A 27894-nucleotide genomic window follows, 5' to 3' on the forward strand; every position below is an offset into this window, starting at 1 on the left:
TCATGAAAAGAGTATTTTTTTTTGTTTGCTATTTACTTAATCAGAGCTTAACATTTGCTGTTATATCAAGAAATCTGTTTTATGTAAAATTCTAAACACACATATTCTCTGCTCTTGGTAAGGTGATTTCACTCATGAGATGGGGTTTTGCCGCCAGTAGGTGGCTGCAGCTCTACCAGGGCAGCTCCGTCAGGGGAAACTGCATCCTGAAGCATCAAAACATCAATCAGGAGAGTGGCTTGTGGCCAAGAGTACTCTAGACACTCTAGGAGCCTGGGGAGCAAATAGTGAATTAAGCAGTGTGGACAAGCTCTAACCCAGGGCCCAGCTATTGAGGTAGTGGCCCATCTCCACTGTTCTCCAAGACCCTAAACTGCAACCTGGTGAATGTCACATGCCCCTCCCTGTGGTGAGGGCTTCTACTCACCTTCCACTCATTGCAATGTCCCTCTTTCATCTCCTTTCCTCCCCAAAAGACACAAGGCCCTTCCCCTTGTCCCCATAGTACCACATAGAGGTGCCTGTATTTTAGTATATGTCATGGAGTTTTATTTAGGTCTCCCTCATTAGACCATGAACTCCTAAAAGGTGAGTATTATATCATATTTGTTTATCTATCATCAGTGTCCAGAAAAGAGCAGGCACGCCATAAATGTTGAATGGTGGAACTGGTGAATGAAGGTGCAAAGCTTGGGTGTGGAGGTGAGTAGAGCTAGAACCAGCAAGAGCTGTGGGTCTCCAGTGGGAAGAATTAACTGTCAGCTTTGGCCCACTGAGACACCATTGTGGCCATGACCTCATAGAGTAGAGTCTGAAGTGATGGCAATGGTGACTGCAGTAGCACCACATGACCTGCCACATTCTTGTGTATAGCTGGTAAGAGGCAAAAACTTATCCCATGAAGGCGGTCCATCAGTATGTGGCCAGTAATTTCTGAGGTGTTCTAGCCTGAAAGTTTTGTCTAAATAAAAAAAAAGTAGCGAATGCTGGACCAATTTGAGGTTATCTTTCTGGGGATTTGAATTGCAGAGACAGTATTTGGGTGGCGAGTTGCAGGAGTAGAAATGCAGAAGGGAGATGGGGGAGGAAAAGGGAAGCTGAATCCTCATAATGGTGGACACTGAAGAAATCCCTGATCCTCTGCTCCGGGGAGAAGACCAGACAATGTGGCTGCTCAAGTTGGTCTTGGATTGAGGTGACATCCTAGTTGTCATCTCCAGAGGTGAGATAATGGCACATTTCTTGTTCTTCCAATGGGGCTGTGATTCAGCTTTTTCTGAGGTCCTGGGAGGTCCAGCCACATAGTTTCTTCTTTCTTCCTACACACAACCATACACTATCTTCCCCCCATAACAAGCAAATTTGAAACTCAAATCTTTCCACCAAAGATAGTAACTTTTATATGGACTGGTGAGGTGGAGGTCGAACTGTAGCAGTTGTTAAAGAATAGGTTCAGAATTATGGACAAGATCTGTGGACAAAAGGGAGACTTTGGGAACTATAATTCATCTGACCAGGAAATCCAGAACTGTCCCCTAATGTATGTTCTGCCCTTTCCACTTTGAATTCTATGTTATCTGCTGAGAAAGACCAAGGTTTAAAAAGAGAAGTTTAGCACTTCTATTTGTCTTTTCTCCCTCCCTTTTTTTATTTTCTTTGACCAATTAAAACTTCACCATCTTTCTCTCTAATTAGTGAGCCTTACTCTGAATAATATTTTTAAAGTTCTTTTGTTTTGGGCACATTTTACAAGTCTTTAAGGTTTAATTTCCTTGATATTAGTCCTATTATCTCATCCTAATCTTCCATATTTGCCTTTCATTACTGGCATTCCTTATATTTACTGTTTGTATATTTGTCGTAGATATGGGCTTAGTAATAATCTCTTTGTGAAGGTAAACAGGTTTCTTGAAATAGATCTTTATATTCATTCCACAGGAGATCATCTGGCATTATAGATGAAAAGCTAAACCTTTCCAGATTTCCCATCACATGTGAGCTAAAGCCCTCTAAGGCTCTCAGAAACGGAACCATGCCCATCTTTTATCTGAACTAAATATTTAGATTCTACTTTTCTCAGTCTAACATATCTGTCTGAAACTCTCCAGTGTTCCCTGTCCTTGCTTGCTGAATTCCAAGAAGACATAATTTAGTTCAGCGAAGACTCTAGTCACTTTTATTACTGATTTATTCTCTTGTATTAAAAAGAATTAAGTCCAGTTTCTCTCATGTCTTCTTTCATTTCAGAGATAAAACTACCAGTCTAAAATATGTTTTCTCAACATTATTGGTTACTAGCAACAAAACTAAAATGGGTACTACTTTACATCCTCTAAAATGGCTCTATCAAGAAGACAAACAATAGCTTTGTGTTGGTGAACATGTAGAGATATTGGAACCCAGACATTGCTGGTCAGAGTATAAAATAGAATGGCGACCTTGGAAAACAATTTGGCAGTATCTCAAAGTTAAATATAGAGGCACCATAGAACCTATTCATTCCATACTCAGGTATACACAGAAGAGAACTGAAAACCTATGTTCCCAGCAAAACTTGTACATGAATGTTCATGGCAACATTATTTGTGATAACCCCAAACTAGAAAGAAGGAAAACATTCATCTGATGAATGGTAAATATAAAGTGATGTATTCAAACAATGGAATATCATTCAGCCATAAAAATGAGGGAAGTCATAAAAAAATGAGAAATGCTAAATCATGAATGAATCCTGAAAACAATACGCTAAGGAAAAGAAGCTAGATACAAATGATCACGTATTTTGATTATGTGATTCCATTACATGATATGTATACAACAGGCAAATCTATAGAGATAGAAAGTAGACTAGTAGTTGCCTGAGGAGAGGGGTTAATGGGGAGTGACTGTTAAATGGTATGGGCTTTCTTTCTGGGATGATGAAAATGTTCTGGAACTAAACAGTAGCAATTGTTGTACAACTTTGTGAGTATACTAAAAAATCAATGAGATGTAATAAAAAAAAACAAGAGAACCTAAAAACAAGTTTTGCTTTTAGAAGAAACAGAGTTGTAAATGTCAAGATAATTAACCTTTTCTATTACTGTGTGCCGTGAACCCTTAGAATTTTGAAACCCACAATAGGAAATATCTTTTGTATTCTTCCAATTGGATAGTCTAGGTATGACACCATCCTATGAAATTTCATTTTCCTTTTATACTCACCCAAACTCTATCTCATTTTTATTCTTATATTTGTGGGGTTTAATATAGAAGTACCTTTTTATAATCAGTGTTTCTTTTACTTGATCTCTTTTTGTAATGCGATATAATAATGCAATATAATCTGTTGCCCTGTTCATATTAACTCTCTTGTGATTCAAAGTCAATCCAGTTTCCATTTTAAATTAATTTCATTGGTTATACAGATGAAAACCAATGATGACTAGTGAAAAGAGGTTTGCCCCAAGGAAACTGGACTGAGGTGGGACAGGGGGCTATTGCCTTTTTTTCAGAAGCTCATCAGCTGAATTTGTTATCCTGTAGAGACTGATACAAATAACCCTGAGATCTGGAACATGATAGACGGAAAAATGATACCTTATAAATAGAGATATTTAAGCTGGGAGGAAGACAGAACTTATAGAGCCAAAGTAGAAAAATCATTTTAAAGATCAGTTTGGCAGATGGTGTTGAAATTGACCCAGACTTCCTTTTTCCCTTATATTCATGCAAGTTTTGGCCTCTCTTTGATGTTATAAGATATAGCTAGGTAACCTGGGGGAACACAGCATGAACAAAGTATCCTTCAGGAGCTTGCTGGCTTACAAAGGAGATACCATTTCACAGTCTATGGGAGAACAGACAGCCTAGGTCAGGAGCCTAAAGGTTTTACAGACAAGGGCTGTAGGGTAGGAAGGGCCAGGTCACACCCTGGCACATAGGCAGGATCACAGAGGAGATGGCACAGGACCAGAAAGATGCTCTCCTTTTACAAAGTACAAACTAGAAGGAAGGGGAGGACAGTCTAGGTAGAGAAATGATATGAAAAATATACGAAGGCAAACAAGTATATAATGTATATCTCCAAGGGTGAGGAAATACACCTATTCAGGTGGAGCACAAAACTTGCGTAAAGGAATAATTGAAGATAAAACTGGGGAGGTGGAGGGGCATAGTTGTAGAAGCTGTGGGGCTTTAGGTGGAAGCACTGGCAAACCATTAAAGTTCTTGAACTGGGTGGTAATGTGACCAGTGACCTTTTCAAGATATGAAGAACAGTCTAGATTACAAGGCAGAAAAGGCCACATGTATAGAACTCATTTAGGAAGCTGGGACACATTAGGGTGGGAACAGTAAATAGAAAAGAGGAGAAAGTTATGAAGCAGGTGGAAAAGGAAGGATGAACTAAATTGACTGGATAGTTCTCCACATTTTCACATTGGTTACAGATAGATTCTGATCCTAAAGAAGCTCCGGGTTATCTGCTGCAGTCCCTCCTCTGCAGGTAGGAACATCAATGGGGCTGATACTACTCAGCCTGTTAATGGTTCATTATTGGTACCATCTGGAGAGGAGAAGTTAGACCCAAACCCCATAATTTATTTTCTTAACTCCCATTTTCATTTGGATCTGAACAAGGTTCTGTGTATCTACTACCTCCTTTGTGCTATTTGCTTTAGCTGATATTGAAATGAGTCTGTTATCTGAACTCACAGTTCATTGCATTGGGCAAACATGACCCCAAAAACCAGAGTAATGCAAGGTACAGCACCCTAATATTGAGTGTACATAGTGTAGGATTTATAGAGTGAATAATCACTTTTGAATTATCATCATAATAATCACTTGGCCTCAGGAATGAGGCTAAGGTCTTAGTTTGTTACACAAAACTGGAAGAACATGTATGGTAGTGACAGAGGGGATCTAAGTAGGTTAGAGCACCAATATGTTCTCCTCCTTGGCGCCCCCAAAGCAGCTCTCACCTGGGAAGAGCAACTGCCAAGTGTGGAATTGATGCCAAGAAAGGGTCCTATGTGGCAAGGAGCCCTGGTAAGAGATGGGGACACTACAAATAGGGAGCTGGGACAGATCAGATTTTTCTTCAAACCCAAGTGTTGTCAGATCAAATGCTAGCTGTGAAAGCAGACAAAAATCATATTTCCCTCCATTATAGTACCCCCTCAGTGTGTATGGGGATGTGAGCACGTGTGCACATCTTGTTCTCCCTGCCCAACTCATTAGCAGGTTTGAGGTCGGATGGAAATAATGAAACTTAATTTACAACCCACCCACAGTCACTGGCCCTTCCCATAAGATAGACTTCCCAAGCTATTCAAATCTTAAGAATATGTGGATATGTGTAAATACACACAGGTGTGTGCACATTTTAGCATGAATACACACTTTTGCCTTATTTGGTCTGAAAGAATATTAACGGATCCCAGAATATGGACCAAAGAGACTTTGGAAGCAGTGTACAGCAATTGACTTCCCACCTATAGCTGCTTTACCCAGCAGCTGCAGTTCTTCTGATATTCAGATTTCAAAGGCGAAAACATGCTTTCCTAAACATGCTTCCAGAGGCTGGGCTTGTTTCCATCATGTGAAGCTGGCCAGAATGGGGGGTGCTAGGTGGACTTGGGGAGAGGTTTGGGATGTTTCCTACCTTGGCAGGTACCCTGAATTCTCCATATTCTTTCAGCAGCTCCTGAGTTTCCTCTGTGGTCTCTCCAGTGGAGGTATGTGTTGAGAGGTAATATTCACCCGTTTCTTGGATCCAGTCCAGTGCCTATGTGGGGAAACAACCCATCCAGTCCCTCAGAAGGCAGCTATTGGAAGGAAAACATGCTATACTGCAAGGAAGGTTCTTGGTTTGAGCCAACATGCTGGACCCAAGGACTGTTGACGTGATAGGTATGTAGCTCTGAAGTTGTTTTTATTTTTATTTTATTTATTTATTTATTTTATTATTATTTTTTTAATAAATAAGTTCTCCCCTCATGTGGAATATCCCACCATTAAAGCATTAGATTGGGAACTCTCCTAGCCAGGCCCAGTGTCATCCATGAGCAAGGAGCATGGTGAGTTCCTTGGTATCCCTTCACATCTGCTGGAGCCAAACCCAGAACAGAGTGCTTGTTTAAATTTGAATGACTGACAAATGCAACCTGTTCTCTTTCATCTCTTCACTCCCACCTCCTGTCTTCACTCTGCCTGTGGCTGTGCCCTTTTCTGGACTGTCCCAAGCTTTGGTTTTTGGGGCCTCTATACTCCTCACAACTGAGACAAAACCAGGGAAAGCTCTGGACATACCTGCTTAGCACTGCGCTCAAATACCACATATTGCTGGCACTGGTCTAACCGACGTTTCTTCAAGGTCCAGAAGTGTAGAACACGATTCTCCCTCTGTAAGAGCTCACTCAAGATGGCTGTGGGAAGAAGAAGTGAGCACTGGTCATGGGAACGGCTGACCAAATCTCCAACCAGCTCAGTCCCACTGCTCAGGCACCAGGTGACTGTGACTTTCAAGCATCCCCATAGGACTAATCCAGCATCAGAACCAAGGGAGCAAAATCTTGGGACACAGAATTCCCCAGAAGCGAACAAGATCAGGGAGACTAGGGCAAAAGCCTGTTATTGAGGGTTCCATCAATCTACTAGGGAACGAAGGTTATGCCACCAGCAATTTACAAGTGACCGTGATTCTCTTCATACCAAAGTTAGTCCTTGGTTGTAAGAGACCTTGTGAGGAAGCAGTCCCTAAAATAGCAACTAACTCAGTTGGCCCTGGAGCCTAATGAACATGGATGGATGTTGCCCGGGCATTCCTGAGGCCTTACTAGGAGAAGGGCAGGAGATGAATAGTGCAGAGAGGGATGAGTTGAGGTATGGACAGCTCACATCATGGGCCACCTTCTCTGTACTGTATAGGAGTTGTACATACAGCACTTTAACAGTAGAGGCAAGGTCATAAAAGCTTCCAAACAGAGGGCACAGGGAAGCTACATTGTCCTGTCTCTAGGTACAAGCTTCCATGTTGTTTGGGTCTGATCATAAGAAAGCTGAAAGCTCTTAACTCTAATGATGATAAACTAGAGGATATGTACAAGTCATGAAGCACCATAAGGGGGCCATGGTAGGGGGTCAGTCCTTTTCCTTCCTACTTCTCCTTTTAGCAGTAACTGGCTACAAAGATTGATTTCCTTAAGTGGTTTAAATGGTATGTTCTACGCTTGAAGCAACCAAATTTATTTTGTATCATTTCTGCCTCTTGATTCCTGCTAATTATATTAGATATTAAAAAATACATAACAACAATAATAATATGAATAATTAACATTTAATAAGTACTCATTATATGGCAGACACATGTTTTTACAATACCCTATGATAAATGTGATTTTACAAATAAGAAAACTGAGGCTCAGAGAGGATAGGTAACTTGCTCAGATTCACTAAGATAGGAAGGGGTTGAGCTCAGATTTGGTCCAAGTGTGTTTGCCTTCAGAGCCCTGTGCCCTTGGCCATCCTGGTCTCCATGTTATAAAGCACACATTGCTGTGCTTTACCAACGTGGCACAACCCAAGCTGTGGTGTTTATACTTAATGTTTTTGTTGATTTTGTTTACTTTTAATATCCTTGGAGGGTCTGGCTTTAAGAATAGCTCCCATAAGCTGAGACCTTTCACAGGTCCTAATCATTCTCCATTCCCTACAGCTGTCTATGCCTTTATCACTTAGCTTCTTATTCTTTGCCAGAGAGGTGAAGTATATACTTCCTCACTCCCTCACTGACCTCTGGTTCGGGTATGTGACTTACTTCGGCAAATAGGTTGTTAACAGATATGACACTAGCAGGAACTTGAAAATGTGCTTGCTTAAAATCACTTCTGGGTAACTTCTGGCCTTCGACCCCACGTCTCAGCATGAACAGACAAGAATCTTACCGATAGTTAAGGAGCCACGCCAGCCGGCCTGAAGCACAGTTAGTTGTATGGCCAAGCATGGTCATCCTAGCTAATCCCAGTTATTTGAACAATAAATGTTCACAGTTGTGCAACTCTGAATTTTGGTGTTGTTATGCAGCAATCTTTGCTCCCATAGGTAAACCTAAAATATATAGCAATGAATTTGGGTCCAGGCAGCAGGTGAAAAGGAAACAGATACAGAAGGAATTCCAGGTCCCTGCTCACATGAGAGCTTCCAGTGGGGGAAAGATAGAGTGAGAACCTGCCTCCTTTAGCCTTTACGTGCACCAGTCAGGCTCTGCTCACTGCAGCCTCCCTCTGTGATGGCTAAGAGAATCAACCCAAGTCAGGCAAAACCCCTACAGAGTTTCAAGTTTCATTCCCCCGCCCCTTCATTTTGAGAGCTTTCATAATGGCTTCAACCTTCCCTTGGCCCAAGATGATGTAGGCATCCTGGCTCCCTCTGGGTGCTTAGCCCTTATCTGCATACACAATTGTAGGTGGGGGGTGTGGCCTCTCAGCAGCAGCTGGCCTCACCCAAGCTGCCATCTGCCTTTGGAAGTCAGAACATATGCTCTGAAATGTGCTTTAAGGAGAGGTTGACATGATGTCAGCCACCCACAGGGTCCCTCAATCAAAAACAGAATAACATAGCTGGAAAAGGAACTGTGTGTCCGTCCTCTCTGTAGGGAACTTTGGTTCCTAAGTTTAATTCTTTTCAGTGGCTTTTGATCTTCTCAGCTCTTGAGCTCTCTGAGCAGGGCAGAAAGCCCTATCTAAAGCAGGTCACACATCCCTATTCTGTTCATGGTGTCTTCAAGCTTGTCACACTCCTCACTCCAAGTCAGCTTGGATTCCCTACCCACGTCCATCCAGGGTTGTATTTGTCTGCTTTTATAAGTGGACATGTATTAAACTTGTCATCTACTCAAAGGCTAATTTGTGCATGGCTAGAGTAATAATTTAAGGTAGTAACAGATAATAACTTGAGCTTAATATGATCGGATAATAAGCAATTTTTAAAGGTTATATAATTTTTTCATATAATCATGGACTTTATAGAATTCAGAGATATTAAAATTTATCTAGAATAGTAGTTATGTAAATTTGACTTGCACACAAACCACGTGGTGGATGGGATAAGTCATGCCAAAATGCAGGTTCTGACTCTGTAGGTTTGGTTGGGGCCTGAGATTCATACAGTTATATCAATGCTGTTAGTCTGGGACCACATTTTTCAGTAGCAAGAGCTTAGACATTCTCCCCACTTTAAATAAGAAAACTAAAGTTTTAAAGTTTAGGCAATAAGTGACAACTCTACAGTTAGATCTTGGTTTTATGATTCCCAGTTCTTGCCTCATTGCCAGGGGTTAAGATACCCAGTCTTGTGCTATTCAATGTGTCAGCACAAGTCACATATGATTATTTATATTTAAATTAATTAATATTAAATAAAAGTAAAGTATTAGTTCCTCAGTTGCATTAGCCATATCTCAAGTGCTCAATAGGCACATGTGACTAATGGCTACCATATTGTACATTTCCATTATTTCAGAAAATTCTACTAGGCAGTACAGCCTGAGCTTTAAGATACTATTTAAAAGTCTGGGAAATTTGTCCTCATTTTTCCATTCAGAATCTTGATGCATATTAAGAAACTGACCATGAATCACCAGTGCCCACACCATCCCACATCAGATTTTTTTCTTCTCTAAGAATCAGGAAATTTGAAATAGCATGAAGACTAGGTCCACAGCACAGCGTAGGGAAGGGCTGGCCTCTTGTCCATGCTAGTGAAGTAACTTGAGGCCTGGTAGGCCTCTCACTGACCTTTCACTTGCTGCTCAGGTCCTCGAGTATGGCTAGCAACACTGGGCATGCTGACGTTGTTCCTGTGGATGTACTTGAGAAATACTTCAGCGTTCCGCCGTGCCAGGGTGCAGGCCTGAAAGAGACAAAGGTGTGAGGTGCTCCTGTCCCCCTAAACTGTCTGGTGTTCTAGCCACCAGAGAGGGGTGTCCTCCTTCCACTTTTTAGGAAGCTTGAGGGCTTGACAGTTCATGAGGATGCTGGAGGAGTCCTGTGGGAGCACAGCTCTGGAGGTCACTTCTGGTTCATGGATGGTCCAATTCCAATTTAATAGGCTTGTGCTCTGAGTTTTCCTTTTATCTGTGCTTGTCCTCTTTCCATTTAAGATAAAAATCAGAAATCAATAAAATACCTTGACTACCTGTAGATTGATCTTGATCTGGCATTATAACATTCACTCCCAGGCTGGTTTTCCTTTTCCACTAGAATACTTCTTATGATGACCACTGGTGAAAGTCCAGGCAACATAAGCCCTCTTTAACATTTGTTTGATTCAGACTTGGGGAAGTTTTTTTTTTTTTTACCTGCATTTTTCAAATTCATATGTCTATCCATCCCTTACCTAAAATCACCAATAAACTTTCTACTATTGGAAAACACTGATCTCTGTAACAGAATAAGAACCATTATGACTTTAAGAGCCTTTAAGACTCAAGTCAGTTGTGGGGGCAGAGAGGACAGGTCACATTCTCCTTGTTATACTGATAGACAAGACTGAGGCCCAGAAAGGGCACAGGCAGATCTAAAATTTAGGTCCACTAACAGAGTATTTCTAGTTTCTCAAGCTTATATAGTTCTGGATTTCTCTGAAAAAGAAGTTTTAACTCTCCTGTTTATAAAAATAACATGCTAGTATACTAATTTTTAATCTACAAGTTTCCAGAATTAAATTATCTCTAGACCAAATTGTTAAGTTTTAAACCTTCTTATACTTAGCCTCAGATACTATAAACTATATGATTAAAATTGTTCTATAACTAACATATGATTAATATAATTCTAAAACCATATAATTTTTTGATTATATAAAAATTAGCAACAAAATCTTCTGGGATCTTTGGTAGAAGTCTGTTGGTGGGTCCACGAACTCTCAGGCACATAAGTTTGATAGCTTGATGGTGGTCTAAAGCTAAAGAATCTGAAATGGATCAACTAATGTGTACAAACAGAGTGTGACATTCTGTCTGTTGGGCACAGAATTCCCACAGCGATGGAGAGTTTTTCTCTATAATTTTGGGAACATATGAAAAATATCAACCCAGAAAAGTTTTGTTTTCTTCTTCAAAAGAAATGTTTAATTTTATGAGTAAATACCTTTATCTCTGTATTTAAAATCCTTGATATGCTCTACTTAAATTGTTTTGTTTTAAATTTTGTTTTAAACTATCTTAAGCCCAGCATGGAAAAATTCCTATTCCTGATGACTAAAGGTTCTAACCAGTATAGCTTCAGATACTAGACAGATGGGAGAAGGCCATCTTTAAAAAGAACAAAAAATATAACTCCAAAAGGTGGTCAAATAGAGAAAATCCCTAATAAAAGAAAGGCAGTTAATTATAGAATTGCATAAAAATAGTGGCAGTCTGTGAGGGTATAAACATTCTCTTGTGCTTACCTGAGAGGAAGAAGAACATGAAAGCAAGAAATTTGGGAATGAACAGAGACTTTAGATTAGCCTGGATACAGATGGTTAAGAGAATATCAAAGATCTTCCTGCTCCATTGAAAGCCTGTGCACAGCACGGCTGTGCTTCCTCCCTGGGAGGCTCAGGCTCTAAGCCCAGGAAAGGTATTCTACCTTCATACAGGAGAATAAATAGCATGGCATTTATTGGTAATTGACAATTGCTAGACTGATAAATAAACATGGTGTCTAAATTTATTTGCTTAATTCTTACCCTAAACTTTTATAAAGGATCATAAATAGATTATCATCTATTTATAAAGTATTTTTAATGGTGTTTTTTACATTTTAAGTGTTTTCTATCTTTTAATCAAAAAGTAATTTTATAAACCAAACCACTGAGTATATAGTTAACAATGTCCACAGGATATCAGGATATTGAAATATGGCAACAGTAGTAATGTTATATCCTAATTGCCCAATGATACCAAAAGTGCTGAGAGAGAAATGAATGCTTGAAGCATAACCTTACTACCTTTGTAACTGACCAGTCAACATCTTCTCTACAACCTCTCTGCCCTGTAGATAAGAAGCTAGCAAAAGCAGGGGGCTGGGAGGCCCATATGAAACAAGTGTGTGTATGTGTGTGTGTGTGTGTGTGTGAGAGAGAGAGAGAGAGAGAGAGAAAGAGAGAGAGCGAGAGCGCACGCGAGAGAGAGCACGCATGTGTGCATGAAAGCACCTACATATTGAAGGAGGAGTCTGAGAGTTTATGTGAAAATGTGCTCTGACCTTAAGGAAAGCCTCCTTTTGTTCCAAATGTTTGCTGATGAGGGGGATAACATGGTCGATCTCTGCTGCTGGCCCCAGTTTATCTCTTCCACCACACCAGTCCTCATCTCTTCGGTACTCTTGCTCTAAGCTCTCCAGAACACTGCATACCTAATGAATCATGGAGAGAAACACTCAGTAAATTAATCAGTTAGGAAGTGTTCTTTGAGGACCTTCAGCCCACAGAATTCCGCACAGTGACCCGTTTCATTCAAAATTCAGTCTGTCAATTTAGAGTATGTGGTGACCCTGGGGCACCTAAGAGTCTAAGAGAAGTGCAGAAGGCAGTGAGAATCCTGTGTCTGGAGCGTGAGAGACAATCTTCAACTGGAGATATGGATTTGGGGATTGTCTTCTTAGAGTTGATAGTAGAAGGCTGTAGCTATGGGGGTTGATGACATTACCAAGGAATAGTATGAAGTAGAAAAAAAGGAAGGAAGATAGTATATTGGAGGCATTTCAAAGTTTTTATATATTTAATATTGGTATAACTTCACAATAACTGTGAATTTACAGAACAGGAAATGGAATTTTGAGAAGATGCTCAATTTCCAACCATCTGCGCTTGTCCTGTAGTAAGGAGCCTTGAGCAGAGGTAAAGAAGGAAGTTGCCACTCATAAATCAGTGTGATTTATGAGCCATAAATGAAAGTCCTCTTTCTCTTCCCCTGGGAAAAATGTCCCAAAGTCCTGTCATAAGGCAGTGACATCTTAAGGCTCCCTATTACAAAATGTACATTTTCTTCACAGGGAAAATAAATTTGAGTTAACCTAAAAGACAGTTAAGAAGACTTTCAGTTGTAAAAGTGTGGAGAAGCCATGCTGGGGGACCTTATAAATGACCTCGGGAGAGAACAGAGCATTTTGAAGGGGGTTTGAAGAGAAAGTTGGGTTGGGTCCTACTGTGGGAAATTCAAAGAGGTCTGGTATCAGGGACTAAGGGAGGATTCAGAAAGACGAAACTTAAATTCTTGCTTTCCTTCAATAGACTTTGACTACTTGCTTGGATATAGCAACTGGGGGAGCAGCTAAAACTGTCTTTGGCTTCCTCTGAGAAAGCCATCACTTTTGATGAAGGATTTATATCATTGGACAGGATGCTCACTGAGTTATAAACTAAGCTGAAAGATGTCTCAGACAGAACATCCTCATGGCCAGACATGTTTCTCATATCATGAGATGGTCTGTTCCTAAATCCTGGGTTGCTTGTCTAGTCCCATCTCTAGTACTTGTCTTCAAGAAAGATGTTTAAATATGCACAGGCGGCTCTTGTCTTGGGATAAAACAGATTATAGACATACAAAGACATTAAGAATAAGACTACTTGAGATCTGTCCCATGATAAGATTGGACTTACAGCCAATCAATGTGGAAGTTAAAAGCGAAATGATTATCAAGTATAAATCCTTTCATAGGTGAAGAAACAAATCTACAGAAATAAAGTAACCTTCAGCAAGGTCAGTTCAGGGTCAGATTTTCTGACTCTTAAATAGTACTCTGTTCCCTTCATGATCTTGATCCATCTCAAATGGAAATTTGTACATTAGATTGGGATTAAGTCTCATTTTTTCCCATATAGACATTCATTTGGGTAGTGCCAATTGCTGAAAAGACTTTCCTTTGTTCATGGAATTGCTTTGACAAAAATCAAACACCCATATAAATGTGTCAACTTTTATAACCTCCATTCTATTCCATGTGTCTATTCTTATACCAACATTATTCTGTCTTGATCACTGCAATTTTAGAGTAAATCTTTAAATCAGGTAGTATAACTCCTCCAAATTTTGTTCTTCCCCTTTGAGATTGTTTTGGCTATTCCAGGTTCTTTGAATTTGCATTCTTTTCATGTGCATTTTATTTCCATGGACATCCTAGAATTGGTATGTCAATTTCTACAAAAAAGCTTGCTGGGATTTGATTTGGATTGTGTGGATTATAGATCAACTGGGGAAGTTCTATCATCTTAATCTGCTGCTGTCACTTCTGTGGCCATCAAAAGCATAATCTCTCTGAAAAAAAACATAAGAAACATGAAGTGTGTGAACTATTACACTGGTATAGCTCTTATGGGCATGTTTTCTTTGCTCCAAGGCAGACTTCCCATGGTCCCGATAAGTCATCCAGAGGGGGAATGTATTGTTTTTAAATATTTATTTTTTAGTTGTAGTAGGACACAATACCTTTTATTTATTTATTTATTTTTATGTGATGCTGAGGATCGAACCCAGGGCCTCGCACAGGCTAGATGAGCACTCTATTGCTGAGCCACAACCCCAGCCCAGGGGAATTTATTTTTTATTTATTTCTGCTAGGGAGCAGTTCATTGAGAAAACTATTTTACACTGAATAAAATTAGTCCTGTTTTAAGCATCTATTTCATGAAAAGAATTCCCGTATAGCACCCAAATCATTTAAAAAAATATCCTTAGGCCTTGCTCATATTGATGTACTGACGTAATGGTAACATATCTGCATCTTCAGGTCCCTGCTGCACTATCTTAACCACTTAGGCTCACAGTTCCCCAAGGACAGAGCTGAGTTTCCTCTAATTGGCTGGAAACCCCAGGAATGGCAGGGTCATATGTTTTTCAAGCAGTGCATAATGACTAGTTGCAGTAGATTATATTATTGTTCAGTAAATATTCATTTTCCTCTCCAGAATTTCATTGGAGGCATTGTTGCCTCACTGATGGCTTGGCCATGTGATTGTTTGGGCTAATGGAACATTAGAGAATGTGATAGAAGTAAAGTCTTGAGATGCTCTTACACAGTAGGTTTTGGGCTCTTTCTGTCTTTAACTATAAATGTCCCTCAAGTAGCTGCTGGACAAGGAGGGTGAGAAACACAGGAGCATCCTTGGATGCAAACTGCAGCTTGGAACCTCACTCTACCAAGCTCAGCTAAGATTAGTTGAACCCCAGATACTTAAGCAAAAAATAAATGCTTTTTGTTTTATGCCAGTGAGTTTTAACAGTTAGTTATAAGGCATTACTGTGGCAAGAGCTGACTGATACATTGCTCAAATCTAGCATTTAGTATGTACCTCATTTCTGTTTTAACACCTCAGTACAGATATGATGAGTTTGAGAAATAAATCACATGGTTCACTGCCATAATGAAAAAAGATGATAGGAAGCCAACTGTGGTGTTTCCACATGTCATTCTTTTATTCTCCAAGTTTGTGCTGAGAGGACTGGCTCCTTGTTGGAGTTGAATTGCAGAGTTGCAATGGGAAGCAGAAAGCAGCCCTCTGTCAGCCTCAGTGCACACGCCTCCCACCTTTCCCTCACCTGTTCAGAAGTTTTGTAAAAGGCCACAGATGCGTTGACCAGTTTTAACCGATCTTCCATCTTCAGCATGAGCTGCTGCCAGTGGAGGGCCACCTTTTCTGCACATTCCCGGATGGCGTCCGCATCATAGTGGCCAGCCTGGAGCAGTGCCTCGGCTTTCTGCTGTACCTGCAGGGCACTCTGGTGCGTCTTCTGCAAGGAAGTGGCATGAAAGAGGGACTGGGCACAAGGGGAGGAGAGAGAGGTCCGTGGGAACAACCCAGGCGTGGTATGGGAGGGGGTGGAGTGAGGCGTGAGTGGAAAGATGCAGAAAAGTTAAAGTGCTTTAAATGACTGATCCATTTTGTCATGAAGATTAATACAGTATTGTTTTAAAGCATATTTTTTTAAAAGGATATCATACATTTTCATTAACTGGTCTCTCAGGACCTTAACTTCCATCCCAGACCTTACTTTTTAATTGCATCACCCTGGATTTTAAGGACATTTCGATTCTGTGGTAGAGAAACAGGTTGCATGTAAGTCTGTTCTCTGGTACATTAAATTTCCTTTTCAAATCTAATTATGAAAAGGTTCATCATTAAGCTTTCAAAGAAGTTTTTCCCCCTGCTGCAGTCCCATTTTATAGATCAAGTAAATATAGCATAAAAACCCAAAAAAACTCCATATAAAATAAATTTCAGACTATGATACAGCCATTTTAAACATTAACCATTTGAAAAGAATTATAGTAAAAGGAATAAATTTGGCAGGTTAATAAAGCTAGAGAGCAGCCTCTCACATCTTCCCTTAGTTACTTCACCAAAGAAGCAGAGTAGTATGGCAGATAACTTAGCCCAACCTGTGATCTTCACATTTTTTTTACATTTGCTTTTAAGATATTTACATATATTTTTTCTTAATGCTTTTTGAAATAGGCTAAATGTAGTTTGCCTTCTCTGAGTTCACACTAACTATACAAGGTAGGATGAGGCTGGAGGACTGGGTGCCAGGGAGGAACCAAATGGGATTGGAGTTTTCCTAAAAACAGAGTCCTGGTGTGGATGATCCATGTGAGAATTTCAGAGCCCAAGTGACTTGAAAGAGCTAACAGCACTGCTGCCTATCTCTCTGGGGTCATTCTGGCCTCGTGGTATAGTACTCATTTGGCTTTTGTACTTTTAGGAAGATTCAACTTAGCCAGAAGTGAAAAGGGACAGTGACTGAGACTGTTCTCAAGAGCGAATCCATTCAGCACTGCTTGGGTCTGGGTAGGCCCTCCCTCATTCTCACCTGCGCTCCCCTGGGTTCCCACATTTGCCCTTCGCCCACACTGCAGACTGCAGTCCATACACTCCTTTGCCACAGTCTATGGACCCCTTCTGGCTTCCCTTTTCTCGTTCCTGAATCTGCAGTAGCTCCCTAGAATGACCTCCTCTAGCAATCCAGACCCCATGGTTCTGTGGCCTTTCCACTGTCCCTCTGTCCTGTGTCGGCATCAGGTTCCTAACTGAGAATGAAAGCAGAGAATCAACACTAAAGGCAGAAATGATCCGCTACAAATCCCTGGTTTTCTATGCCTGGTTTACTGGCACTGTCTTTTCCCTGCTCCTAGATGCAGAGGTGCTAAGGTCAGTCCTTGCCTTTCCTTCACTCCAGCAGAGCTCTGATCTATTCCCCGGGCTTCTATTACCTCATCATGACCTACACACACCTCACTTTGTGAGCAGCACTCATTCAGTTGGTCTGACAGCCTGTCCCATGTCAGTCTGCTACAAAGACACATTCTCAGCAAAGGAAATGATCTTCCTAGAGAACAGAGGGGCCCTTGTCAGTGAATGGGAAGGACTTTCAGTTCCTCGAGTTCCACAGTGGAAACTGAACTCTTCTCTGTGAACAGTTTTCCCTGTTCACCTACCACTTCTGTTGATATTCCACTTTCCCTTGCCACTTGGGTTGCAGTCTTGATATTATTCATGACTACTGAGCCCCACTCCCTCATCCCACCCAGTCCAGCCATTACTACTTCATACACAGACTGTTAGGGGGGTGACCTAAGTAGTTTTCTTTTCTAATTTTTCTATTTCTAATCTACCCAATCCATCCTTCACGTGTGTGCGTGCATGCGTGAGTGTGTGTGTGTGTGTGTGTGTGTGTGTGTGTGTGTTGGTGGTGTGCTGGGGATTAAACTAAGGGCTGCAAGCATACTAAACATTTATTTTGACCACTAAGCTATTGCAGTTATATGGCAGTTTTGCTTAATTATCTGTAATAGGAAGTGTTTGTAATAAGTGACATCTAACATTCTTTCCATCTCTAAAGCTCTCATTTTATGCTAAATATCACTCCCTTCTCTTAATTCAAAAGCCTTACCATGGTTCCTCCATTGCTATGAAATTAAGTCCAAACTTGGTATTTGTCATTTTACGATTTGGACCTAGCTACTTCTATAACATTATCACCTACTGCTTCCCCTGCAACCCTCTGCAAACACACCACATGCTTTCTTACCTCCCTTTGCTAGCTCCCTTCTTCCTGCCATGATGGATACCCTCTGTATCCTCCTAAGGCAGTATCTTAGCTTTCCTTTGAGACTCACCTAAGGTCTGCTCTCCTCAACCAGGCCTTTTTAGATGATCTGAGACTCTCAGAAAAATGACCCTACTCCTATGTTACTCATGTCATTATTTAGACTGTAAAACTCTCAAAGCAAGGGCAGTTTGGAAAATCATTTAAGCATCTGTCATTTATCCAGTGTACACACTCTGTGCTGGGCATTACGCTTACACATATTTTCTACTTTTCCCAACACTACTACAATGTGGATATTACTACTCCCATCTCAGAGATTAAGAAGCAGAGTGCCCAGAAATGCACAACCAAGGAAGTGATGAACCCAGGATTGAGACTCATGTTTCATCATGTCCTTTCTACTATATCATACCACATCATCTTATCTCTAGGAATATAATGGTAACTATAGTAGTTCTCATTTGGAAGAAGGGTTCACAAGATGAACATTAGTGATTATGGTAATTATATGGCTTTTCCTCAATACATTAAACCAGCATGTAACTGTCATCATAAACCTGTTATCATGCCTTTCTCTGAGAGTGGAGGTATAGGCTGGATTTTCCTATAAGTTATGGTATAAAATAAATTCTCTTCCTTACTCTGAAACTCATTATCATTTAATAGTCCTGAGAACTCCTTTCCCCCTTTAATTTCCTAAATAATAAACTCTTATCTATATGGCATAATCTTTGCTTCACTAAGCTTAAGTAATTATTTTGCATTTATTTCTACTCCCTATTATCAAATCCCGTTGTGTGTTATATGTTTAAGACAAGGATTATCAAGGGCATTCATATTTAGGAGTATGCAGAAGAAAATTGAACTGAATCAATTGCTCTTATTATCTAGTTTTAGCTACTTTTTTCTGGCATAATGTTTATACCTAAAATGCATAAGAGGATTTCAAGTAAAAATGGATTTTAAAAATGAGCTTTTCTTTTGAAGTTCCTGAAGAAACATCAGCTGCCTCTATTGATATTAACATATAATAATCCAGGTTTGCTTGATAGAGCTTTACTGCACCTGGGTGCTGAGTACTTCTGTCCATTCTGAGTGGTTCTGGGAAAGATTTACTGTAACCAAGACTTCTGAGAAAAATTTTGATCTTCCCTGGAGAGACTGAAACCTTCAACCCAAGGAGGTTGCCCAAACTAGGGTTAGCAGATATCCGGGTTTATAAAGGACAGTTCTACTCTATGTCTGTTCTTCTGACTTAGTAATTCTCTTCACTTTGAAAAGTGTCTCAGTTTACACAATAAATTATATGATCATCCTACCAATAGCTATTTTATTTTCCCCTATAGAACCCCAGGTTCTTTCTTAGGGTCTATTAAGTCAAATCCTATTTGCTATTAGCAATCATTGTAAAAGCTTCCAATAATACTATCAAAATGGGGTAAGCCAAACCAAACTTAGACTTCCTTTAAAATTGCCTTCATCCTCCCTGGCATATTTTCCTCCTGATGCAGAACCTTACATAGACCCCCTGGAGAAGAAGCATATGCTGAAATTCTGGTTCTGTTCTTGTTATTCTAGCCATACTGAAGACCCTGCCTACCTCCCATTCCTAAGATCTTCCAGAAATCCTATCTGCTCTGCTCTGCCCTCTTGAGACCACAGACACCAACCTTAGAGTTGCTATATCTCAGTATAAATTCTAAAGACTAATTGATCAAGTTTTACCAATACAGAAACCTAGGACTGATTGGGAGGCATTAATCATAATTTAATCATCTGACAAGTCTCTGTGTTGCAAGAATACTGCAGCATCTGAAAGAAATTAATACATACTGCATATGCAGCTGTGTGGAATTTAGTCATTTCAATAGCACTGTGAAAGCATTTACCTACTTCTTCTTCTTTTTATTTTTTCCTCCCAGTTCTGGGGATTGAACACAGTGGGTACTCTGCCACTGACCTACATCTTCAGGCATTTTAAACAATTATTTATTTTGAGACAGGAACTCACTAAGTTGCTGAGGTTGGCCTTGAACTTGCAGTCTTCCTAGGTTCCAGAGTCCCTGGGATTACAGGCATGCACCACCACACATGGCTCATCTACCTGCTCTTTCTTGCCAGCTCACTAAGATGCTCAGGTGTGTCATGACACTTGGTCTTTCCTGCTTAACATTTCTTTAAGGGACTAGAAATTTAATCATCTGACAAACCATGTAAACCTTCTCATTCATGAAAAATAAGAGGCCAAGAGTGGCTTTGTCTCTGCCTAACCTCCCTCACAGCTTCTCATGCCTCTGGTCTGATTGCCCAACCCTCACTGCTTCCTATGCCCTAGTGGAAACTTGACCACCAAGTGCCTGATTATAACCCCAATCCTGATCTTTCCTTTACAGAGACTAGGTCCCAGCACTACCATATTTGGTTGTGTCAGCAAACTGCAATAGAGATAGCTGATGATAATAAAACTTCTCTCCTCTGGTTAATTCCTCCTTAGAAAGTGATTTTCCCATATTGTGCATAAAACATATAGTTTATTTTAAAATCTCAAATCCCAGACCATACTTTAAGGACTAATAATCATTTCTAAGAAGATTATCAAGTATCTTATAGTAACATGTCATTCATCTTAATATTATTATTTATGCAAACAAGATGATTTCTGGAAAATTAAATAGTTGAATTCAATCAATATTTAGTTTTAAAATGCTTAGCAATCAGCTGGATTACTGCATTAAAGGCATAGTATGGGCACAGACAGTTAAATTTTTACTATTTTTCCATTACTGTTATGCAAAATACCTACTAACAATAATTTTTTAGAAAATAACAGCTTTGTAGCTCTTACTCAGAAGTGGGCTAATTTCTATGATGAACCACAGAATAATGAGTGTCTTTGAAGTTTTCACTCTTTGTCTCTATTCCCATTGGTACTGAACTTATTTTATTTTTAATACAATTCTCATGTCCCATTTCCTATTCTTTCCTCAAACCACTGTGAAGCAATCAGCTTAAGTCTCTTTGGGAAGGAGGATGTCCTAATAGAAAGGACAATTAAAGTATTATTTAAAGCATGGCAACATTTATATTAGATTATTATAAGTGGAGTTTATTTTAAAATAGGCTTTCATTTTAAAATGGTCCTGGTTCCCAGTTTAAAATAGGCTTTCATTTTAAAATGGTCCCAGTTGGTAACATCTTCTAGTTGCAGTTTACTCCCTAAATATGACTTCTACCAGCATTATTGAACAACCACTTTAGCAAGGCAGACGGGTGTGATCTGCTCCAATGCTGGTTGTCCTTGTTAGAAGATAGATTCTGACCTATAAACTAAATGGTTAGAAATACGATAAAAAAAATATGATCCCAATTTAGTAGAAACTCATGCACTTGTTTATTAGGTCTGAGGGATTTTCAATTGGAAGTGAATTCTAACTTAGCTTTACATTTCTCAACTGGCACATAATCTATACTGTGTAAATATCTCAAAGTACCAGGGCCCTGAAAGGCTGAAGGCCCTGATGAGTAAGATTCTCATTTGTAGTGTGCATACTTGACTTCTGATGCTGGCCTCCTTGGGGGCATGAAGCCCTGCACTCACTTTCCCATCAGTACCTGGGTAGGAGGGAAGTTTCCTGGACCTGAAAGAGTAAAGACTCCCACACCTGAAGGAACACCCGACCTCAGGGAATCATGCTGCCCCAGGCACAGAGCAGAGAGGGGGACAGAAAGCAGTGCAGTCAGATTTGGTTGTTACCTCGATGGCCAGTTGGAACTGCTCATGCTCCCGCTGTAGCTGTTCTGCTTCAGACAAAGAGCTGGCATTGACCAGGCTGGCGTTGAGCATGGACTCTCCATTGCGGATCCATCCCAGGACCTAGGGAATCAGGATAAGGACAGAGGTGAATGGCTTTCCGCAGCTTCCCCAAAGTGTTGCCTTATCTAAAGGCACTTCATTCAAAGGACAGAGTTCAGGAAGGGTCTTAGATGGTCAGCTCCCCAATCTCACTACCACCTTGTGACTTAAGGAGTTTATTTTATGTGCCAATTTCATTTCCAGGTCTATATATTATTTCCTCCCTTTACCACCCACTAACTAACCTAATTTCCTCACTCATTTAAGCATCAATCTGGTTGTATGTGTGTCTAAAGTTCCTTCAGGAATATTGAATGGTATAAATAAGTAAATTCCAACTGTTGGTATCCTATTCTTTTTTTAAGACCCAGTTCAAACAAGAACTTCCTGAAATCTTCCATGCCTCATCATTCCTATTAGAAGCAATCTCTTCCTTTTTCAGCACAACCATACTACTTTGTATGTACCACCTATATGTTAATCACCACAGCTGACTTCTTCGGTTATTTTAACCTAAATTTCATTTCCCCCTTAGAAGGTAAACTCCCTGAAGTCTGGGCAATCTATTAGTCATATTTTAATATCACATGATGCCTAGTACAGTACCCTACCTATCATGGGTGTGGTACAGTAATGTTTTAGAAGTAATGGAGAAGACCCAAGTCACACCTGAGCGGTGAGTCCAACCTCCCTATACCTTACAAAATAGTCAGGAATAAATGGAGTTGGGGTTTGCTAGGTAAACAGCCCAAAGGAAGCAGGAAGGAGAAAACAAGTAAAATAGCATGAATAAGTCATACACTGATCATCAGAAAAAGGGAGGGTAAATTATAATGGACTTAAATTATTTAGAGGCTATGGCTGGGCTGAATACAATTTCTGGGTGAACGTAATGAGTAGTGGGGCAAAGAAAACTCAGCTAAGCAATATTAGGATAGAAGAAGATACAGCTAACAGATAGTCCTAGTTTGTGAAATGGGCAACTATCTAGTTTAACAGAGTCTGTGTAAAATAGTCCACCTGGGAGAGTTAGGCTCTGCAAACACACCTGTTGCACTGTCACCAGAACGTAGCTAAATATCTTCTTTTCTAGGGACTCTGAGGTTTTTGCTTGGTGAGGAAATGAAACTTCTCTGGAAATTTTAGTCAGTAAATACCATCCATCTGTTACCTCATGCCAAAGGAAGAGACACCATGATCTGTTTCAGATTTGCTTTCAAATTTTTTCTCCTCTCAACTTCCTCATGTTAAACGACTGGAAAATACCAAGGCTGGTCTGCTGCTCCATAACTCCCAAAGGACTTTCTCAAATTTCATCCCTGAGCAGACAATGACGGATGCCTTATTGTGCATGGATAACATTGGGGCACAAATCCTGCTGGAGCTGGGCTATTTGGATTGAGATGTTAATTCATGGCCAGTCTGGCAGGTTGTGGATGAGATGCCAATCTGTAAAGCAATTGGTTGCAGGAAATAACTGCTCAGAGTGTACGTGTGAAATTCCTGTTGTCACTGGTGGACTGTGGCTGGCTAGCTAGAAGTGCTAATGATTTTGAAAAGCTGCCTGAAAGTTTGCATTCATAGATTGCATGTCCAAATGCTCTTCTCTTTGGAAGATGGAGTTCATAATATGTATTTTGAACTGTGTCTCTATGTATCATGTTTCACTGTATTCTGCTTAGTTTAGAGATTATTTAAGAGTGTCAGAAAAACATTTTCTCTATATGCAACACAAATCAGTGCTCCTTCTGGGCCTCCTGAGTATTGCTGGAAAATTCTTCTCCTCTCTAGTTTCAGCCAACTGGAAACATCAGTGATAGCTATGGTGGTGGGAATACCCATTTACCAGCTTTTCCACCTAGAAATATCATGTGTTTGGTCCCTAGTTCTTTTATTAAATCATATCATATCCTATTGTACATTTTATTTCCCAAATACTGTTTATAAAATACTCTTTATAAAATAATTTTGAAGTTCTAAACATTTGATTTAAAAAAATTTTTAATTGTAGATGAACATGATAATACCTTCATTTATTTATTTTATGTGGTGCTCAGGATCAAACCAAGTGCCTCATACATGCAAGGCAAGTGCTCTACCACTGAGCTACAACCCCAGCCCTAAACATTTGATTTTAAGAAAATAAGAATACATGGTAGTTTATACCCATGGCTTATTCCATGGTGAGATTGATCCCCATGAATGAGTCAGCCCCAGAAGTAGAACTGGCATAGTTTAGAAAAAGCATAAATTTGAAGTCAGAATACCTGACTTTGTTACTTACCTGGAAAAATCACTTAACCTCTCTGAACCTCAGTTTTCTTATCTGTAAAATAAGGATAGTTGTGCCTTCCCTTTTTGTATTACAGGGTTGATGTAACATACTGGAAATGTAAAGTTTGATAATGATGATGGTATTGGTGTTAGTGATGTCTGGTAGTGCTGTGATTCTTCATTTATACTTTTCCCAATGAAAAGAGAAAAATTTTAGATATAGTAAGCTTTATTCAATAGTTTGTATGAGCTTATTGACATATTCTGATGTTTCTTAGGTTGTTGTCATCATTACCCTTTGTACTCTGATTATGGACAACTCTTGAGGGTGTAATTTTCTATTATTGGGATCTTTTATCCTCCTGATTCATAAAATTTGTTAGTTATTATCCTGTGGGCATCCAAATATGTGCTAAGTAAAAGAGACATGAAACAAAATGAGAAAATATTGCTTCTACTAATCTTGAGCAGTGTGAACTTAGAAATATCATTTAATACAAGGCACAGTTTTCTCATCTGTAAAATGTGAACACTTTTCTTGCCTTAAGCAAAAGGTAAAGATGAAATTAAATCACTAATATACAAGTATTTTCAAACCATAAAATCAGAAGGAGAGTGGACTAGAGTAACTGGACGTGGATGTCCACACCTGATGATGTCATTTAAGATGGGAAGACAAGGCCTTGTAATAATGCATGCTAAGGAAGCTGCATGCCAATGACTGTGTTCTTGAGGTCATACCTACAATAAAGTTATGAAGTTGCACTTAAGGCGACCAACTCTTAGGATTGCAATTATAGATGACCCATCACAAGGCACAATTACTTCTGAAATAGGAAAAATACTTAGGAATTTTTGGTAGTAGGGAACCTGTCATAATTCTAGAATTCCTTACTTCTAAAAACTCCTATCTCTGAGATTGTACACATTCATTCTTCCTGGATTTATGACTATCCATTTGCCATGTGTCTTCTTACTTATCTGCATTTTGAAACAAAAGGATGGTGCGTGTCCCTTTGGTTGCCCATCTTTTGGATCTACTTGAATACCTTTCTACCTTTTACATACAGTCACCAGAACTGAACACAGTATTCTCCACAGGAGTATAAGGTCAGGCTAATATTACTTCCCTTTATTTTGAATATATACTTGATCATATGGAAATTTTGGCAAATATTTAACCTGAGGAAGCAATCTGATATCTTATAAATTGATTTTAGCTTATTTTCTGCTAAATGTACTGCTTTGCAAGAATAACATCTGGAAATTCATTTAGTTTTATACCCATTAGATCATTTTTTTCGATCTTCCTGAATTATCTAATGGATGTGAGGTCATCTTTACTGGAGTGGTAATTTTTCTGGAAGTAGTCTGAGAATTCTGTGGGGTTTGGAGGGTAATCTGAGGGGCACATCAGTGGCCTGGGGACCTAGGCCAAATGCTGTAATTGGGGGAGTGGTTTTCCTTCAACATTTCCCCAGAGGTAGCTCTTAGAAAGAAAGTCAGTTGCATTTCTCAATTTCATTTGTTTTGGATAATCTTCAGTCAGTCTATGCACCTTTCTCACTTGTAAAAGCTTCATTTAATATAATTTTGGTGTAACTATATTTCTGATTATGATGGCTACACAGTCAAATCTAAATCTTTAATCTAAAAGCTCCAACAACAGAGATGTATCTTAATACATTATTTTATCTCCCTTTCTGTCTAAATTAATGGCATTTCAATTAAGGTATCTTTTTTCTTTTCTTTTCTTTTTTTCCTCTATAAGAGTATATTCAAAAGAGAAACTCTCAAGCCAGTGTCTAAATTTAGCCTCACTGATCAATACTGACATCTAAATTAACTCGCTTTTTCCAAGTGTCAACAGTTTCCAAATCAATATTTCCTGCTCCACCAATTTCCATCAAACACAAATGCCTTCTCTGAAACTGGATCAGACAAAGCCCTAAAGAAAGAGCCTACACTGACAAGGAAAACAGGTCTGTCTAATGAGGCATGGTAGCTTAACCAAGTAGCAGTCCCTTGGTGATCAAAGGGCTACTGTCTTTTGCAAAGGCCTTTGTAGGTTTCTTCAGAGCTGGACTTGAGCAAGCTTGTACAGTTTTGAACTATAATCCCATGTGTGTCATTCTTGCCATGGTGGGAAGAGAATATCTTCCCATCCCTACAGAAGAACTTTTTGTCCTCCAATGCATGAAATTATGAATGGGAATAAATGCAGATATTAGTCAACCCAGGATTACTCAGATATAAACAATCTAGTTTCCCATTTGACAAACTACCTATCATCCCAGAACCCACTTTATATAGGATGTATACTTAAAGAATGAAAATTCATTTCAATTTTAATATCAGCTTAAGAAAAACATAATTATGGAACTGATTCTACTATCGACGCTAGAGCAAAAATATAAATAAAATTAAAAATCCAGGAACAAAAGCAAAACTATGTCTTCCATTTTAAAGTCAAATAGGAATGACTACCCTGTTATCTACTTTTTTTTCCCCTATCAGATGATTACTCAATCCTGTCTTCTGCTACTGATAGAAATTCCCAGGCATGAGAGCAGGGGAGGAGTTTGATGACCTGTTGGAGCCCTGCTGGTTTTAGGTGCCATACTCTCCATGCAGCCAAGACCATGTCTGCCTGTCTTTTCAGACATGGTATCAGCCAGGCCAGGAAAACCTTAGACTGGGTTCTGCTGGAGGGCTTCTCTCTAATGCTCCTGTGTGAGTATGAGGCCCCCCAGAGGCGAGACTTGCATTTAGGCAGCTTGGGCTCAGGTTTCAGCAAACTACTTTACGCCCTGGAGAACACTAATTCTGTGTGCCTCAGTTTCCTCATTTATAAAGAAAACATAACACAATTTTCCTCATGGGAATGTTCTTTTTAAAATGAGATCATAAAGGGAAAAGAGCCTCTCATATGAAAAGAAAATACTATCACTTATGCTAAAAGTTTCAAAATTTGTGTACTCATTACTGCTCCGAGCCTGCTAGGAATTCTAACATGTCCTTATGAATAACATTTCTATTTAGAGGCTCATGTGTATCCCACTGTAATTAGGCATAAAACACCTGGATGGCAGCTCTGTGATCCAGTCTTTCATGGGGCTCAGTGATTTGATTTCATCTGTGCTGAATATAGACCTTTAGCATGGCATGTGGCTGGGCTCTGACTGAGCACTGACTGAAAGAAAAAGAGGAAGGAAGATGATTCTTCCCAGTATAATAAATAACAATGTAATAATCATGGCATAAGCATTAGCAAGGGATATCTTGAATACAGGTGAGAAATAGTTAAATAAAATATGACATTTTTGTCTCTTGTACTCCATTAATACATTTAAACCTAAAATCTCTTGTAGACACTGTACAAAAGAATGTTTAAAGGTGGAAAAGATTTCTCTGCTTAGGATAACTTGGGCCCAGAGGAAGCATGGGGGACAGGGTTGCTTAGAGGAATAGGGAGCAGAAAGCAGCAACTACTGAGGTGATGAGGTCCTGCCCTGCAGGAGGCCCTCCGACACTTGTGGAGGGCAGTGGTATGTTCTTTCCTCATTGTGATCATAGTCTGGTGACCTCTCTAAGCTTCAGTAGCCTCATCCTTAAAACAGGACTAGTATCTGCTTCAAAGAGTGTTATGAGGATTGATGGAGATGGAAAAGGTACTATTATTGTATTTTTA

The 27894-nt window shown here is 39.6% G+C and overlaps 1 protein-coding gene across 9 annotated transcripts in view; it reads right to left on the minus strand.

The window, feature by feature from the left end:
* Kalrn (kalirin RhoGEF kinase) overlaps positions 1-27894 on the minus strand; it is a 627901-nt gene that overhangs the window by 241817 nt on the left and 358190 nt on the right. For all 9 annotated transcript variants that reach the window (XM_076867942.2, XM_076867955.2, XM_076867941.2 and 6 more), the window contains 6 exons: positions 21831-21950; positions 15566-15757; positions 12234-12383; positions 9780-9894; positions 6295-6410; positions 5648-5770 (listed from right to left, as the gene is read on the minus strand). In XM_076867942.2, the coding sequence (XP_076724057.1) occupies positions 5648-5770; positions 6295-6410; positions 9780-9894; positions 12234-12383; positions 15566-15757; positions 21831-21950 (816 nt within the window). The remainder of the gene's footprint in view (positions 1-5647; positions 5771-6294; positions 6411-9779; positions 9895-12233; positions 12384-15565; positions 15758-21830; positions 21951-27894) is intronic.

This window comes from Callospermophilus lateralis, chromosome 10 (assembly GCF_048772815.1).
Source record: "Callospermophilus lateralis isolate mCalLat2 chromosome 10, mCalLat2.hap1, whole genome shotgun sequence".
NCBI lineage: Eukaryota > Metazoa > Chordata > Mammalia > Rodentia > Sciuridae > Callospermophilus > Callospermophilus lateralis.